The sequence below is a fragment of the Mastomys coucha genome, chromosome X, assembly GCF_008632895.1.
Source record: "Mastomys coucha isolate ucsf_1 chromosome X, UCSF_Mcou_1, whole genome shotgun sequence".
NCBI lineage: Eukaryota > Metazoa > Chordata > Mammalia > Rodentia > Muridae > Mastomys > Mastomys coucha.
Genome location: NC_045030.1, coordinates 118,091,524 through 118,108,188, shown reverse-complemented (window position 1 = coordinate 118,108,188; position 16,665 = coordinate 118,091,524). Strand labels below are relative to the sequence as shown.

Genomic DNA, 16,665 nt, shown 5'->3' with positions numbered 1-16,665 from the left:
TTGTGATCAGGATCTTGTTTCTGGATCTAGGAAACTGAGGTCTCACTCATTAGCCTGCTGCATGGTTCCCTTCTCAGACACATGATGCAGTCCAAAAAGTTCCTGATATCCTTGTCTTTAACTGTTGTGGCTTGTTAAAACAGAGCCACTGAATTTGAAACAAGTTCAATATCATTTTCTTCAAGGATTAATACATCTTTCTGGGCTTAAGAGGCAGAACAAGCATCACCTGTCCTCATCCAAATTCTGTGGATGTATTTTTCACCCAAGAAATTTCGGATTTCAACCAAAGACCCATTGTCTAGAATAATGACATTGATAGGAAAGAGTATACACAGAACTCATCTAGTAACAGAAGCCCAGTGTGACACCCTTGATCATGTTCTAAACATGACTGCAGATAGTTCTGACAGTGGCCAGTTCCTTTCTGTTACCCTATCATTTGTCAACCGGAACCCTTTTCTTTTTATTTCCAAGAAAGCTCAGCTCTACATTGGGAAGGACTGAAGGCCTGGAAGTGGATAGGAACACCACAGAAAGACCAATAGTGTCAATTACCCTGGACCCTTGGCAGCTCTCAGAGACTGAGCCATCAACTAAAACTCATGTAGGGAGTAGGTTGGACTGAGGACCCCAGCATATAGAGCTGCCTTTCTAGCTGCAGTGAAGGAGAATGTGCCTAATCCTGCAGAGATCTGATGTACCAGGGTAAGGGAATACCTTGGGAGGGGGGACCCCAGCCAGTCAGAGGATAAGGGGAGATGAGATGGTGGAGGGACACTATAGGGGAATAGAAAAGGGGGACAGCATTTTGGATGTAATTAATTCATTAATTAGGAAAAATTATACTTTTAAAGCAAATCTTTTGATCCATTATGCCATTGTGTTATTTCTTTATTTATATTTTCTGAACTGGCTTCATGAAACTGGAGATATATTAATATACTAAAAGGAAGGCAATTTGTTTAGTATACAAATTTTTATCTCTGCATATGGGAGTATACTGTGCATATTTATGTTTGTGTGTGTGTGTGTGTGTTTGTGTGTGTGTATGTGTGTGTGGTTGTGAATGGAGGTACATTAACTCTGGTAATTCTAATTCATGTACTTGACACTTACATAGCAAGCATTTTATGTAATGAGCCACAGGCTCTGGTCTTATTATTTTATTTTATTTTATTTTTAAGATTTATTTTACATGTGTGAATGTTTTGCCTGTATGTATGTCTTCTTGCCATGCTCCTGGTACCTACAGATATCAAAAAAAGGCATCGTGATCTTCTGGAACTAGAATTACAGGTGGTTGTGTGTCATCATGTAAATGCTGAAAACCAAACCTGGGTCCTCTGCAAAAGCAACTAGTGTTCTTAATCATTGAGACATCTTGCCAGAGCCTCCTATTTTATTTTGAAGTGAGAACATTTTTATGTTCAATTTATATTTTCAGCTAGAAAAAAATATAAAAAGCATGTCTATCTTGATACATTGAGATCAAGGTCACACATCTTGAGAAGAGCAAAGTTATAGCAATTATTTTGTAGGGTAAAGATAAATGAAATTAGAATGTTTAGCAAAATTACCTTACTGCTTAAAACACACATCTGTGATATAAAAAATTAGTATTTTTGATGTAAATGTTTTACTCATACATTATTTTTTTTTTGCTCTAAGATTAAAAGAACATTCTTCTTCTTCTGTTCAGTGACAGTGTTTCTACAGCATACTGCTGTTATAGCTGCTAGACGTATAGACTAAAGGAACAGTTCATACTAAACAAATTACCTACATTTCCCATAGCAATACATTGCTATGACTGATCAAAATTATGAGTCTTTACCAACCAGATTTTGTGATAGAAAGATCTTGTTATAAGAGTTGTGTACTGGTTACTTTGTTTGTTTGTTTGTTTGAATATATTTTTGTCTGTTTCTTTGTGAATCATAGCCTTTAACAACTAATCTATTTACTTGACTCTTTTTAAAGTACATTTTTGTCTTAGCTATTGAGTGATTCTATCTGACATTCATAAAATTTACCACTATACATTGAGATGTACACAATTGGGGTCTTTTTAATTTTCATGGGTGATAATTATTTTATTTCTAGGATTTTAATAATTTTTATTTTAAAATATTTTAAATAATGTAAAGATAAATTAATTGTCATTTATATTCAGATGTACAAAAATAAGAGATCAAAAGTAATCTAAGTAATTATAAAATTTAACATTATTCTACATTTACTTTGTAATAGTAGATTAAAAGTTATTATGTAAAAAAAGATAAGATTTATAAACTAATTTTTCTTTAAAGACTTGGTTTATAAATTACTAAATTGGTCAATGTCCAACATATAAGGTTCCATGTGGGAATACTCATAACAAGTGTATACAATGTAACTAATTATTCAACTATGAATGCTAACCAGGTTTGTGATAATTGTAGTGAAGTCAAAAGTTACTATCCTATTAGATTACATTCTAATTTTAATAAAAAGTTACAACACTAATACAGATCCATTTATGAATTTGATGTTGTTGGTTTTCCCCACTGAAGGTGCACTTTGATAACAGCCCCAATTTTTAGAGATTTAAAGGACATTAACATTTAATTGTCCTGTTTTATTTCTGTTTAGCATATTCAGAAACGAAAATTTGGAGAGAAACCAAACTCAATTAATCTTAAAGTTGAAAGGATAAATTTCTAAGTAACACTTCATTTTATAATTAACAAATAAGGGTATATTTATATTGAAACACTTCTGAGACTCTTGAGGGGGCAAATATCATCTGGACTGTTTCTAAAACATTCACACTTGTAATTTAGTGTACATTCTTTTTTATTGTATCATTAATGAACCTATTATCTTATATTACATGTCACATTGAAATACAGTTAAATAAATAGTACTTCTTTGGCAATAAAATTGGTAGTTGAATGCTTAACTCTATAGCATATATATTTGTTTAATGAATCACTCAAAATAATTTTAATCAATATCACTAAACAGGGGTAGAAAATACTTTAAAAAATTGGACTTTCAGAGAACATACATCAACTATGTGGTTATTTGCTTTAGTTCAAATTTAGGTATTAATTAATGGGGAAGATCTATAAACATAAGAATAAAAGCCTAAATGCATTAATTATGTAAAATAGACTCTACTCTAGACTAAAATATCTTTTGAAGTTGATGTAAAAAATATAATGATTTATAGATGTGCTTAAATATATTTTAGCTTTGATTGAAAGCGATCATCAGGGGTCCTTGAATAAAAAATGAAAGCTAAACAGAGAGATAATTTAATATCTTAAATCCATCTTAATAGCTCTTTGTATAGTTTATTGAATATATATATATATATATATATGTTTTACATAGACATATATATATGGATAGATAAATAGGTAGATGAGAGATAATACTTAGATATTTAGGAAGTTGATATAATATTTGTTTTCTGTATGTCTTTTTCATACATAGATAGATAGATTTAGAAATAAAACAGTCCTAAGTAAAAAGAATCCTGGGGATTTCAAAATGCATGACTTTTTTCTTTTTTAGCATATTGAGATTTTTCTCTAAAAACTCTTGTACTTAAATTTTCTTTAGAAAAAGTAATGCTCCCTTTGGTTTGTGTCTTAGTCTCTGAGGGTTCAGGTTAGTTGAACCTATTGATCTTCCCATAGATTTCCCTTCAGGGCCTTCAATCCTTCCCCAAACTCTCCTGTAAGAGTTCCCAGGGACGAGGAGGAGGGGCAGTGTTTGGAATGTAATTAAATAAATAAATACCTACATACATATTTTAAAAATATTAGTCATTTTTAAAAGTTGAAAACTAACATTACCACAATTGCACAAATAAGCAAGTTAATGCTTAAATCAATTATTTTAGAAATATTTTAAAATTAACTCTAATATTAAAAACATAGAAATAAGATAATATTTTCAAAGTATAATGCACATGGAATAATACCGTATTTTTCTCTTATGGCAGTGTATACTAAAATTACAGCATAGTCCGAATTCAAAAGTTAGTAAATTATTTACACACTAACTGAAGTTTTAATACTATTATGTGCTATGCTACTTTATATTCTACAAATTTTAATACATTTAATATTCTCAACCACATCATTTAACTTCGATTAGTTAATATGAAACTGAATAGTGACCTAATTTTCCCTAGAATGTTTGTATATTTTCACTTCTCTTCACTAGTCATAATGTCAATTGCATTTTGGTAGTACATAATCAGAAAACACATATAAATTTTAAATATCCCATTTATATAAATATGATATCTGCAAAGGTGCTCAGTATCTGAAGACCAAAATGTACATCTTATTATTTCACATGCTAATAATTGAGGTTTTAATTATTCTGTGAATCTTTCTACTAATTAAAAAAATTTCCATGTACTGTATGTACTTGTTAAGTGAGAACTCTGTGCATATATTTGATGAACATATGGTATTTTTCCATTGTCTGTCCTGTCACAAGACTCAAATCAAGCCAAACTAAGTTTTTCGATTAACTGAAAAAAACTTTGAAAAAACTCCTGCTTACCTCTCTTTATAATAGAAGAAAATGAAAGTTATGTTCTTAAATAATTCAGACAAAAAATTTGTAGAAAAGAAAGAATGTTTAGTCCCACTTGAGGACTGAGAAGATGATTAGAGATCCAGCTTTGACTTGAAATCAGACTGAAAATTTAATCAGTAATACAAATATGTTCACAAATACTAGTAAAAAAAGACTTAAATAGGGATATGTTGGTAGGATACGGGAGGAATAAGGGACACTTAAAATTGTATATCTGTCATTATATTTCATTATATACATGCATGAACATCTCAAGAGCATTATCCTAGTCACCTCTCATAATTTTAACATCTTTGCAAGAACTAAGATTAAGCATTTTGTCTCAAGTAATCTTTTAAAGATCAATTGTCTCATGTAGTCATTCTTAATATTTAAAAATGACAAAGCCAGGGCTAGACTGATTCAAACTCAGATCCCAAGTAGTATATTGATTTATAAATAGCAGACCTGAGATCTTTGTCTGTGGAAACACAAATATTTGGAAAAGAATATATGCACAGTCCAGGTTTTAAAAATGTCCATGTGATTGCAAAACTTGGAAAGTTAAGATGGTTTACTCAAAAGTGTAAAAAGATCATTTACAGCTGGACAGTGGTGGCACACGCCTTTAATCCCAGCACTTGGGAGGCAGAGGCAGGCACATTTCTGAGTTCGAGGCCAGCCTGGTCTACAGAGTGAGTTCCAGGACAGCCAGGACTATACAGAGAAACCCTGTCTTGAAAAAAACAACAACAACAAAAAACAAACAAAACAAAAGATCATTTACACTATAAGAATATCAATATCTATAACAAAATGTTTTTAAAACATACCTTAATTAGTTGGTAATTTTGGACTCCATTTATTCCGATGTCAGGATCAATGGCTGCCGGAAGAGAATATCGAGAGTTTATAGCTGAGTTCTCTGGAATTGATATGTTGATGACAGTTGTCGGGAATAACGGTGAATTATCATTTATGTCTTCTATCAGAAAGCGTATCTTAACCAATCTAAATATTTCATCCGGCAAAACAGCAACTTCCACTTCGTAAAAGCAACTGGCATCCAACACAATTCCTGCACATAATTTCTCACGATCAATACGTGCGCCAGAAGTGAAGATCTCTCCAGTACCCTCTTCAATGCGAATCAATGGTACATCCCCGGTTTTGTAAACTAATTTGAACTGCATAGGAGTGGTTAAGGACTTGTCCGGAATAAGTGACAAGTTGAGGTCTCTGAATAAGTTTCCAATCAAGACGTTTTCTGGCATTTCTTCTCGGATTGTATAATTCTTCTCCTGGGCGCCAGACTGAAACACGACGCATGCTAACAGGACCGCAAATATATACGTCCCGGACAACAAGTCCATACCACTCTCAATACTAAGGGTACTGTTTGTCAGCTCACGATATACTGACAAAGAAAAAAGAAAACACAGGGAAGGAGAGAGAGAGAAAAAATAATTAGAAAGCCAATTATATATCTGCATGTTAATTAAATGCTGCTTAAAATAAAAATCATTAAATAAATATTACTATTAGTGATAAGTAAATGACAAATTTGTTTTGAATCAAGTTATTATTCGTTTCTCTATTAAGAGGAAAAATAAACCGAGCATCACCTATGGTAGTTAAAGGAGATGGTATATTAAAAGCAGTGTCCACTATTAAAGATATTTATGTATTTAATATTTGAAGATATTTAAAAGAAATACAAGTAATTTAAATATTTGATTCCATGCTCAAGGAAAAATAAAACGGTATTTGCTACAATCACAAAAAAAATACCATTTCTTTGTTTTACTTAGAATTTCAAACACAATTATCTTAGTGGCAATGAGCATTTAATATAATACTCCATATTTTCAGTTCTGTGCATAAGTTGCAGAATTTTTCACATGAACATAGGTAAAACACAATCAAACATGAAGAACTTGGTAAAGTCTGAATTCAAAGCAAACATGCTCAAAGATAGGAAATGGGTTATATGGCAACTATCTAAATACAGGGGAGAAATTATGACATTTAAAACAGAATTCATTTTTGTTTAGGTGAGAACACTAGTAAGTATAAATTACAGATATTCAAATTGCAGATTGCTATACATATCTCCTCCTTTGGAATTTTGAGAACATAGTTTGTTGTTGTTATTGTTGCTGCTGCTATTATTTTTCAGGGAACAGTGAAAAAATGTGGGTACTTATAGGATATAGAAATAAGATAAAAGCTTATGAATACATACTATGTTTAGAACTACAAATCTCTAAATAACATGCAAATACTCAATAAGTGATATGGGTTAAAATAAGGTCTAAATTTTTAATTTATGTTAATAGTTTGGAAAATGAAAATTCATGCTATAAAGTGACGTAAGAACAGACAAGATAAAGTAATTGCTTTTTATACAAAGATTTGCAGAAAGTATTGTTATTGCTCTTTTACATTTAAATCACAAAAAGATATCAGATGATAGTTTTGCTAATCTCAACTTGATCAAATTTTTCTATGATAATATACAACTCATCACTTCATACCACAAAAGGCATGTGATGTATGGATTCAGGAGGTAGACTGAAATAGGATAAACAAACAGGGAGGAAGAAGGGAAAGGCCCTTAATATGCAGGAAAATAGTTAAAATTAGGACCATTTGAGTGATCCTATGGAAACTTAAAACAGTAGAAGCTTCCTAATATATATATATATACATAAAAGCGATCGAAATTGAAATTGCCAAATAACCAGGAAGACAGAGCCGTAGCTGGAGAATTCTAATCACCAAATGAAGCTTCCAGTATAGTATTTGGAATTAATAACATTAAATTGAATCATAGGCTGAAAAGGTAGCATGGGAACCCCCTTAAAAACCAGGCTATTACAAAAGCTGTTAAGTTGCTCTCTACACACTGATGGTAAGACGCTACTGCTGAAGACAACACCTACACAACCCTTGGAACACAGAGAAGTCAAGCTGGTGTCTATCTAGAACTGTCTCCCCTACAGAATAGTATTTATAATACTTGAAGTTACTCTACACACTACCAAAGGAGAAAGCCAAGCACCATGCCAGCTACAAACCTTTGATCAACACAAGTAATGTTCCTGTAAGATAAGCTAGTACAATAGTGGCAGAAAGCTTGTGGCAGCAATATTTTATTTGACTTACATCTCACTCCTCGGGGTGAAACTCATACCTAGTGCTGCTCTGCTGGGAGAAAACTGACACTAGACAGGCCAGTGACCTAAGAGAAAGCCAAATACTACTGTCTAGCTAAAGGAGAAATCAATAAAATGACTCTTAATGACATTCGGCTATATTCTTTAGATCATTGCCTTTCTATGCCACCATAAGAAGAGCTTCCTTCTGTAGCACATGACACAGCAATGTGTCTACCAAATGCCTTACCTCAGATATCAGGGCACTATGTGGAAGAGGAGGCAGAAAAGGCAGAAAGAGTGTAAAAGTCAGAGGTGCTGGAGGACGCTAGGAGAAAAGGCCCTCTATATCAATATAGTCAAAGATCATATGAATTCACAGTTACTGAGGCAGCATGCAAAAGTACTGAACAGTTCTGCAAGTCCTCTGTGTGTAAAGTTTAGCTTCTACTTTCATGTTTTTAATGGAATTCCTGAGTGCAACAAGTGGGTCTCTGTTTCTTGTTGCCCTCTCTTGGTCTCTATTCCTTCTGTTTGTTCTATTTGTAAGACTCTAGTGTATTTTTGTTTTATCCTGTTTTATTATTATTTAAGTTTATTAAGAGCCTGGGAAGATGATTCAGATGTTAAGAGCACTTTGTTGCTCCTGCAGAGTACCTAGGCTTTGATTTGATACACATACCACCTCACTACTATCTATAACTCCAGTTCCAAGATATCTGAAGCCCTCTTCTGAGTTTTAAGGACACTACATTTATTTGGTGCAGGCAAAACATCCATAAGCATAAAAAAAGGGAACACATTTTTCAAAGTAGTAAATACAAAACTATTATTCTTGCTTTTATTCCTCAAGAAAACCTTACAATTTTTTTTTTATTTTCCAGTTTTTAGTATTGATTTTATTACTTTTAAGTGTGTGTATGTGTTTACTTGCATGTGAGTGTGGATGTATTCAAAAGTCATAGATATTAGATCACCCTACTACTGGAGTTACAGATAGTTATAAGTCATTCAACATAGGTGTTGGAAATCAAAGTTGAGTCTTCTAGAAAAGCAGCACAACAAGTACTCTTGACTTCTGAGACATCTCCTCAGTCCTTATATCTCAACAATTAACTTAGATTTCTACAAATTTCTTGTTTCATTTTTGGCATTTCCTTTATTTCCATTGTCAATTTTACATGCTTGATATAGTCATTCAACATATTAAGTAACATTTAATATAAAAAATCTTGAAAATAATAGTGTGTAATATTATATAATAAAATATGAAATCTATACACCAGTACATTACACACTATGAAATGTTACATCTTTATAATTAAACATGTGTAATTGTTGCTATTAAAGCACAAAACAGCTTTAAAATATCACTATATAGAGATACTTAAAATTCCATTGCTGAAAAATGTTGATGCAGGCAGGTATCTAATGGTATGCTCAACTCAATATTTATTAGAAATTAGCAACATTAACAATGTTTCAACAATTATTCTAAACACAAGGAGGAGTCATATAAATAGCTTTTTGTGTGAATATAACTGCCAGAAAATGTGCTATCAACCCATTCGCTACAGAGCTAGACATCTGCATTTAAAAATATATATGCATAATATATAAGCATATGCAAAGTTAATGACATGAACTTAGAAAAATGAAAAAAATCTACATTTTAGTCAGTAATAGAATAAGCAAATACTTTTTAACAAAAGAAATAGTTTACATCAAAAACTACCTGTGTTAAAAATATATTTTAAAAAGTATGATCATAGACCCTCTGAAACATGCATTATATATATATCTAAGAAATTTTGTTTAGATGTTACTTTCATTTATAAGTGACTGAGATATAACAGTGAGGAAAATGAATGCCAAATATATGCTCTAATCTTAGTAAACAACAGCAGAACATTATTGTTGGCACTTTTGTATTTTTAGCATCATTCTGTCAATGATGAGAACTGGGATTACACAATATAGAAACTTGTTCAAGATCTGGTATCCTGTGAATTACTGATTTTTACTATTATGAATGTGTGATTAAAAACACACTGTTGATACCAAGAGCAAATGTGTATACATATATGTATTCTCTATGCACTGAATCTAGGACACTTAAAAAGAGTGTGTCTGAATGATTTCATAAATATAATGCAAACATAAGCTGAATAAAAATGGAGCAGTGGCAAACGGAATTAAAAGTACCAGTCTATTCTTATCCTACCCTTAGGAATTACACATTATTACAATTGGCAGAAAATTGATACAGACTGTTTAAAAATCATTGCATACATGGTGCACTATATCTAAACAAGAAAAAGAAGTAAGACAAAAACCTAATTCCCTGAGCTTGCTTACTCTCAATCCATTCTAAGTATGTCCCATACCACCTTTAACTCAATTGTTACACTAAACATTTTAAAATGATTTTGTCATTTGAAATTATTTCAGGAGTTTTAAAACATAGAATAAAATTATAGTTTAGGGATAATGATGATAATAATTTCTACTTTAATGGGTATAGAATGAAAATGTAATAAAAGTAATTATTGTATAATTATATATAATTAACATATACTATTAAACATAAGCCAGTGCAGCCAATATAAGCTTCTATACCTTAATAAAACCTACATCTTATGACACTAAAGAATTCTGATTGGGATAATGCAACTGTACTTTTAAAAAAAATAGTAGATAACCTCAAAATGATATCTACTTTCTTGTTAGGAATTAATAACACAAGATTCGTGAGAGCTTTTTCTCTAGCTCAAGAAATATTTATTAAAAGAGCTTTCTATGTCAAGCATTTTTACAGGTACTTAGAAGCTATATATAAACAAAATAGACAAGATATGTTATCCTACAATATATATTTGATAATATTAGCAGACTAGTCTATCTTCACTTCAGTGTCAATTTCTGTATAGTGGACTCAAATGAAACTGTTACAAGGTGTGAATATTCAAGTTTAAATAATTTCAATCTCCAAAATTTCATGCAACACTTACATTTACTAACTGAAAATTTTATTGTTAATGAGTTCATAATTCTAGAAGTAACCAGTACTAAAATGTTGTTGCTAAACATACCAGTGAAGAGGTACCAACATCCCACTTTTAGGAGTTGGATACATTAAGACAAATACTCAGGGAAAATTTGAATACACACATGCATATTGCTTATTTCTCTTCATGAAAACATGCTCGATTTCATTTTCCTCCCCTCGCAAACTGTTCCTGCCACATACTAAAGATAATTTTTGAAATGAATATGGAAAGCAGAATGAAAGCAGAAATAGAATTAAAAATTTCCACCTGGCACAATAGTACCTGGACTGTTTACGTATTGTCACTTTAATACACTAAATTATGATTGCTTTATGAAGTGTTTTACACAGAACAAGAATGCTGACAATCAAAGAACACCAAAGCATGAATCTAATAAGCCCTCCAAAATGAAAAACATTGAAAAAGAAAAGAAGTACAAAACTGAAAAACTGAATATTCATTTTATTATTTAAAGAATTGATGCTAGCCAGTGATCGTGCACACCTTTATTCCCAGCACTTGGGAGGCAGAGGCAGGCAGATTTCTGAGTTCAAGACCAGCCTGGTCTACAGAGTGATTTTCAGGACAGCCAGGGCTACACAGAGAAACCCTGTCTTGAAAAACAAAACAAAACAAAACAAAACAAAATTTAAACAGAGATACATGGCCACTCATTTTTGCAATTCTAGAAAGTATAAATCACCAAGTAATATACAGACATGTTTTCCTTTGCTTGAAAAAAGGCTCTGGATCTCAGACTTTTATAGGTCCCAGAAATGGCCTCAAAATTCTGTGTTTGTTCAAATAAACCTCATGTCTTAGCCCTATGAGTAGCTAAACCTACTAGCACTCAACTGCAAACAAAGCACTTCAAATATTTGTCAAAATAGGATATATTCTTAAATTACAATTCTTTCAATTTGGAGTATATTTTAATTAGCTATTTGTGAATGACTAGTTTACAATGACTAGTATAATAATAAGCCGCTAAAATTTAGAAATATAAGCCCACAATGAAAGATACATCCTTATGTTGCTCATCCTCCAAATTTCCTCAGAATATTTTTATATTTTCTATAGGCAAAACATAGCCTTCAACATCTGCAAGGTATACTATATTTATTTATTCATGTTCTTATGAATAAGAAAACCTCCTTGGAAGACATAATAAACAATAAAGTGGTTTGCAGTGTTGAAAAGAAAAGTAAAGATCAATTTATAATGATTCAGCTCCAATATTAATTTGCTTCATTTCATATCAGAATTAGGGAGTATTTGTTTTGAAGATAAATTGAAAATATATTGAAGATAGCAAATATCACGTTTTTTTGCAGGCTTGGGAAAAATTTCATTATGACCTTTCTAGTATCAAATTCTTTAATAGAGTTGATAAGTACATGCAAGATATTCTGTAACAAATCAATTTTGAGTTAAAAATTCAAATGAAAGCTTACATTTGTTACTACACTTTAATTATATTATGTTTTATATTAAACATTAGCTTAATTTCAATTACTTAAAACCTGATATCAATCAGTTTCATATTTAAACTTTATAATAAACATATAACATATTAAATATATGTAAGAAATTATTTCTACAAAACTGTTATAAATCTATTTCATGTTTTAAAATGTTCTCAAAATGATCATCTTTCAATACTGCATAATTTTCTAAGAGTCCTTCCATGTATAAAGGAAAAAATGTTTACATGCAAAAGAAAAGAGAAATAGAAACAGAAAGTGAGATTTAGCCTATGCTTTTTAGTAATTGTTATTGTTATAGTAGTATGATTTCATAATATCAAAGAAATAGAGTGATTGGAAGTACTGCTATTTAAGAAAAAAGTTATATACACTACAATTTTAAAATTTTTTAAATATTTTTAAAATTTTAGAATATTTGTTAGAAGTTTTTAATTATGTATGTTTTAATTTTTCACTGGGTATTTTTGAATTTCTTAGAATGAGTCTAGATATTTAAAGGTAAATGATATCTTTATCTGACAGTTCTCCTGAATTATTAAAATAATATAGTTCTAAAAAAACACATAGTTCACATTGTATTTATTATATCAATGTTTCTATTTAGAAAGATCAATTAACATTTCAGTATTAATTGCCAAGTTCTCTAAACAAATAAAATATTTAATATGCTCAAATTACTTTTCAGATTATCTCTATCAATTTGCATACTACAGTTTGGTGCCTTAGTACTTTTTATTTATATCAGCTGCTAAGTTAACAAAATCATAATTTAAATAAAATCAATACTTACAAAGCAAATGAAGTGTATGACAAAAATATTTCAATTGGCACTTTAAGGCTTGATTGCATCTGACAGCCTGTAAAATAAATTCAGCTAAAATACTGATAAGTGAAAAAGAATATCCATCATAAAATTGTTTCCATCAGTGTATGGAAGTATTTTATCATTAATATTTATATTCATTTTCCTGAGAACACAATGAAGCTCTTCCTGGAAAAATGATTTTGCAGTGACATTATCCATATTCAAAAAGTGAACATTACATACTTTTAATCAAGAAAGACCTGGCAACTTTTTAAATGAGTCTTCCTGTCTGGTTTATAAACGGCATAAAGTATCTTAGCTTAAAGAATCATTTAAATAATTCAACATTATTTCTGTGCATTTTGTTTTTGTTTCTATCAGCTCAAAAAAAAGCTAATTGATGATGATTTTTTCCTATATAGGAATAATAAATAAACATAAAACAATTGAACAACAGATGATGCATGAAATCATAATACCACATTTTAGTGGTATTATGTATTATGTATTGGTATTATATAGTGGTATTATGTATTTAGTGGTAATTAAATGTACCATTATTGGTACATTTAAATTATGAATAAAATTATATAGAATTCTGCCTTTAAAAAGTGTAACAACTAGGAGTAAAGTATTACTTACTATCTCTTCTTTTTTATTAGATGTTTTATTTACATTACAAATTCTATCCCCTCTGAAAAGCCTTTATCCCATTCCCCCTCTCCTTGCTAGCTAACCCACCCACTACTGCTTCCCTGTCCTGGAATCCCCCTACACTGGGGCATCAAGCCTTCACAAGACAGACTAAGGGCCTCTCCTCTCATTGCTGTCCCACAAGGCCTTCCTCTGCTACATATGGGGCTAGAGCCATGGGTCCCTCCATGTGTACTCTTTGGTTGGTGGTTTAGTCCCTGGGAGCTCTGAGGGTACTAGTTAGTTCATATTGTTGTTCCTCCTAAGGGGCTGCAAAACTGTTCAACTCCTTGGGTTCTTTCTCTAGCTTCTCCATTGGGGTCTTTGTGCTCAGTCCAATGGATGACTGTGAGCACCCACTTCTGTATTAATTAGTCAGGTACTGGCAGAGCCTCTCAGGAGACAGCTATATCAGACTCCTGTCAGTAAACACTTGTTGGCATCCAAAATAGTGTCTGAGTTTGGTAACTGTATATGGAATGGATCCCTAGGTGGGACAGTCACTGGATGGCTTTTCATTTAGTTTCTGCCCCAAACTTTGTCTCTGTGTTTCCTACCATGGGTATTTTGATCCCCCTTCTAAGAAAGACTAAAGTATTCACACTGTGGTCTTCCTTCTTCTTGAGCTTCATATGGTCTGTGAATTGTATCTTGGGTATTCCAAACTTCTGGGCTAATATCTATTATTAGTGAGTGCATGCCATGTGTGTTCTTTTGTGATTGGGTTACCTCATTCAGGATGATATTTTCTAGTTACATCCACTTCCCTAAAATCTTCTTTATGTGTGCAATAAGTTCACTGGATGGGTTCATTAACGTCTAAAAGATAACCTTAATAAATTTGTTAGGTGTCTAGAACAAAGACAATATATAGATTTCAGTATTATACTTTCAAGCTTTTCTCTTTTCTAGATTAATTATTAAGTGAAATGTTTTGTAGAGTTATTAATATTCTTCAAATTTGCAGTTATTTCACATTGTAGATCTGTATTAAAATTCTATATATAAAGCAAATATTAACTTCATGGAAGCATTATTCTTTTGATAATCAAAATATATTCATTTGAAATAAAGTCTGAAATATGAAACAGTGATTATCTCATATATAATTTTCATATATTCTGATTATCATAACTAATAAAAGAAATAATTATTTCAGGTTTTTTCTTTTTAGACATATTCAACTATTAAATGGAAGTGACAGAATAATTTATCAGAACTGAAACTGTCTCACAGTTACTTTGTCATTCACTCTACAAAATAGTGAACATGTGCTACATTACCTCTTCCTATAAACTCACAAAAGCTGAAACTTGAGTTATTCATGGTAAAATTGCTTTCATCAGCAATTAATCTCATAGATAACAGAACAAAATCTTAGACATAAAGTTTCATTGTGCCATTAAAAGGTTTATTTTAACATTCAATTTATATTTTAATTATAATATATAGATATATGCAGTCCAATATAGTAGCCCTTGCCTAATGCAGTTGCCAAACCTAACATTACACTTTAAAATGCAATGATTTAATTGCTTTAAGACACCTCTCAGCATTTAATAGATAATGCAGGTTATATAACATTTTTTTAAATATAATCTATATAGTTTACTTTTATGTTCATTGTGTTTTGACCCTCCGTATGTCTGACTGAGGGTGTCAGAACACCTGGAACTGGATTTACAGACTGTTGTGATCTGCCACATGTATGCTGGGAATAGAACCTGGGTCCTCTGAAAGAGCAACCAGTGCTTTTGATCACTGAGCTACCTCTCCAATTCAAAGATTTATAATATTTTTACTATCAGAGAAAGTTCTATTACACAATTTTTACCTAAATCAACAGTCCACTGTTCCTAATCTATGAAGGCACCCAGAACAATATAATAATAAAAATGATACTTTATTGTTAGGTGCGCAGCAAAAAAGAATTCTAAAATGAAATTATACAGTAAAACACTTGATTCACCTAGTCATAAACCCTGAAACTATTAGGTTGTAACTATTTCTTTTTGTGCATTTGGCAACTCAATAATAAAATAAAGGGAAATAAACTCCTCAATTTAACTAATTGTTTTTGTTTTTAACTAACTCATATACTATTATTAAATTGAAATGTAATACAACTGACTTCCCACATAAGAAAAAACATTTGTTATGAAGCTATAATTCCTTTGCATTTTTGTAAAAGTTGTGAAATTTGGATGTAAGTATGAAAATGGTATACTGAAATCATCTTTTATAATTAATATATACTAGTAAAGAATATTCTGTTGTGAATTGTAACCCTTAATCACAGTAAGCATAATAAGCATGCTTGGAAATCTGTCTCTCTTAATATTTTGTAAATATGGGATTTTTTAACATTTAATATTTATCTTCAATCTTTTTTCTTTTTACAATTTAGTCTTTATCCTTCTCCTGGTCTGCCCTCCCACAGTTCCTCATCCCATTCTTCCTCCCTCCTGTTTCCAAGAGGATGTCCCCACCTCCCCTGGACCCCCCCTGGCCTTCCCACTCCCAGGGGCCTCAGGGCTCTCCAGGGTTAGGTACCTCTTCTCTCAGTGAGGCCAGACCAAGCAGTTCTCTTCCATATAAGTGTTAGAGGCCTCATAATCATCTAGTGAATGCTGCCTGGTTGGTGTCTCAGTGTCTGAGAGATCTCAGGGTTCCAGGTTAGTTGAGACTACTGGTCTCCCTATGGGATTGCCCTCCTCCTCAACTTCTTCTAGGCTTTCCCTATTTTAACCACAGGGGTCCGGATCTTCATACCATTGGTTGGGTGTGTTTGCATCTGTCTCAGTCAGCTGCTTGTTGGGCCTCTCAGAGGACAGTCAGAGGCTCCTGTCTATAAGCATACTATACCATCAGTAGTAATGTCAGGGTTT

General features: G+C 31.7%; 1 protein-coding gene across 3 annotated transcripts in view; it reads right to left on the bottom strand.

Moving 5' to 3' along the window:
- The window catches only part of Pcdh11x (protocadherin 11 X-linked), a 518,505-nt gene that overhangs the window by 467,334 nt on the left and 34,506 nt on the right, over positions 1-16,665 (bottom strand). For all 3 annotated transcript variants that reach the window (XM_031367349.1, XM_031367358.1, XM_031367367.1), the window contains one exon: positions 5,418-6,001. In XM_031367349.1, the coding sequence (XP_031223209.1) occupies positions 5,418-6,001 (584 nt within the window). The remainder of the gene's footprint in view (positions 1-5,417; positions 6,002-16,665) is intronic.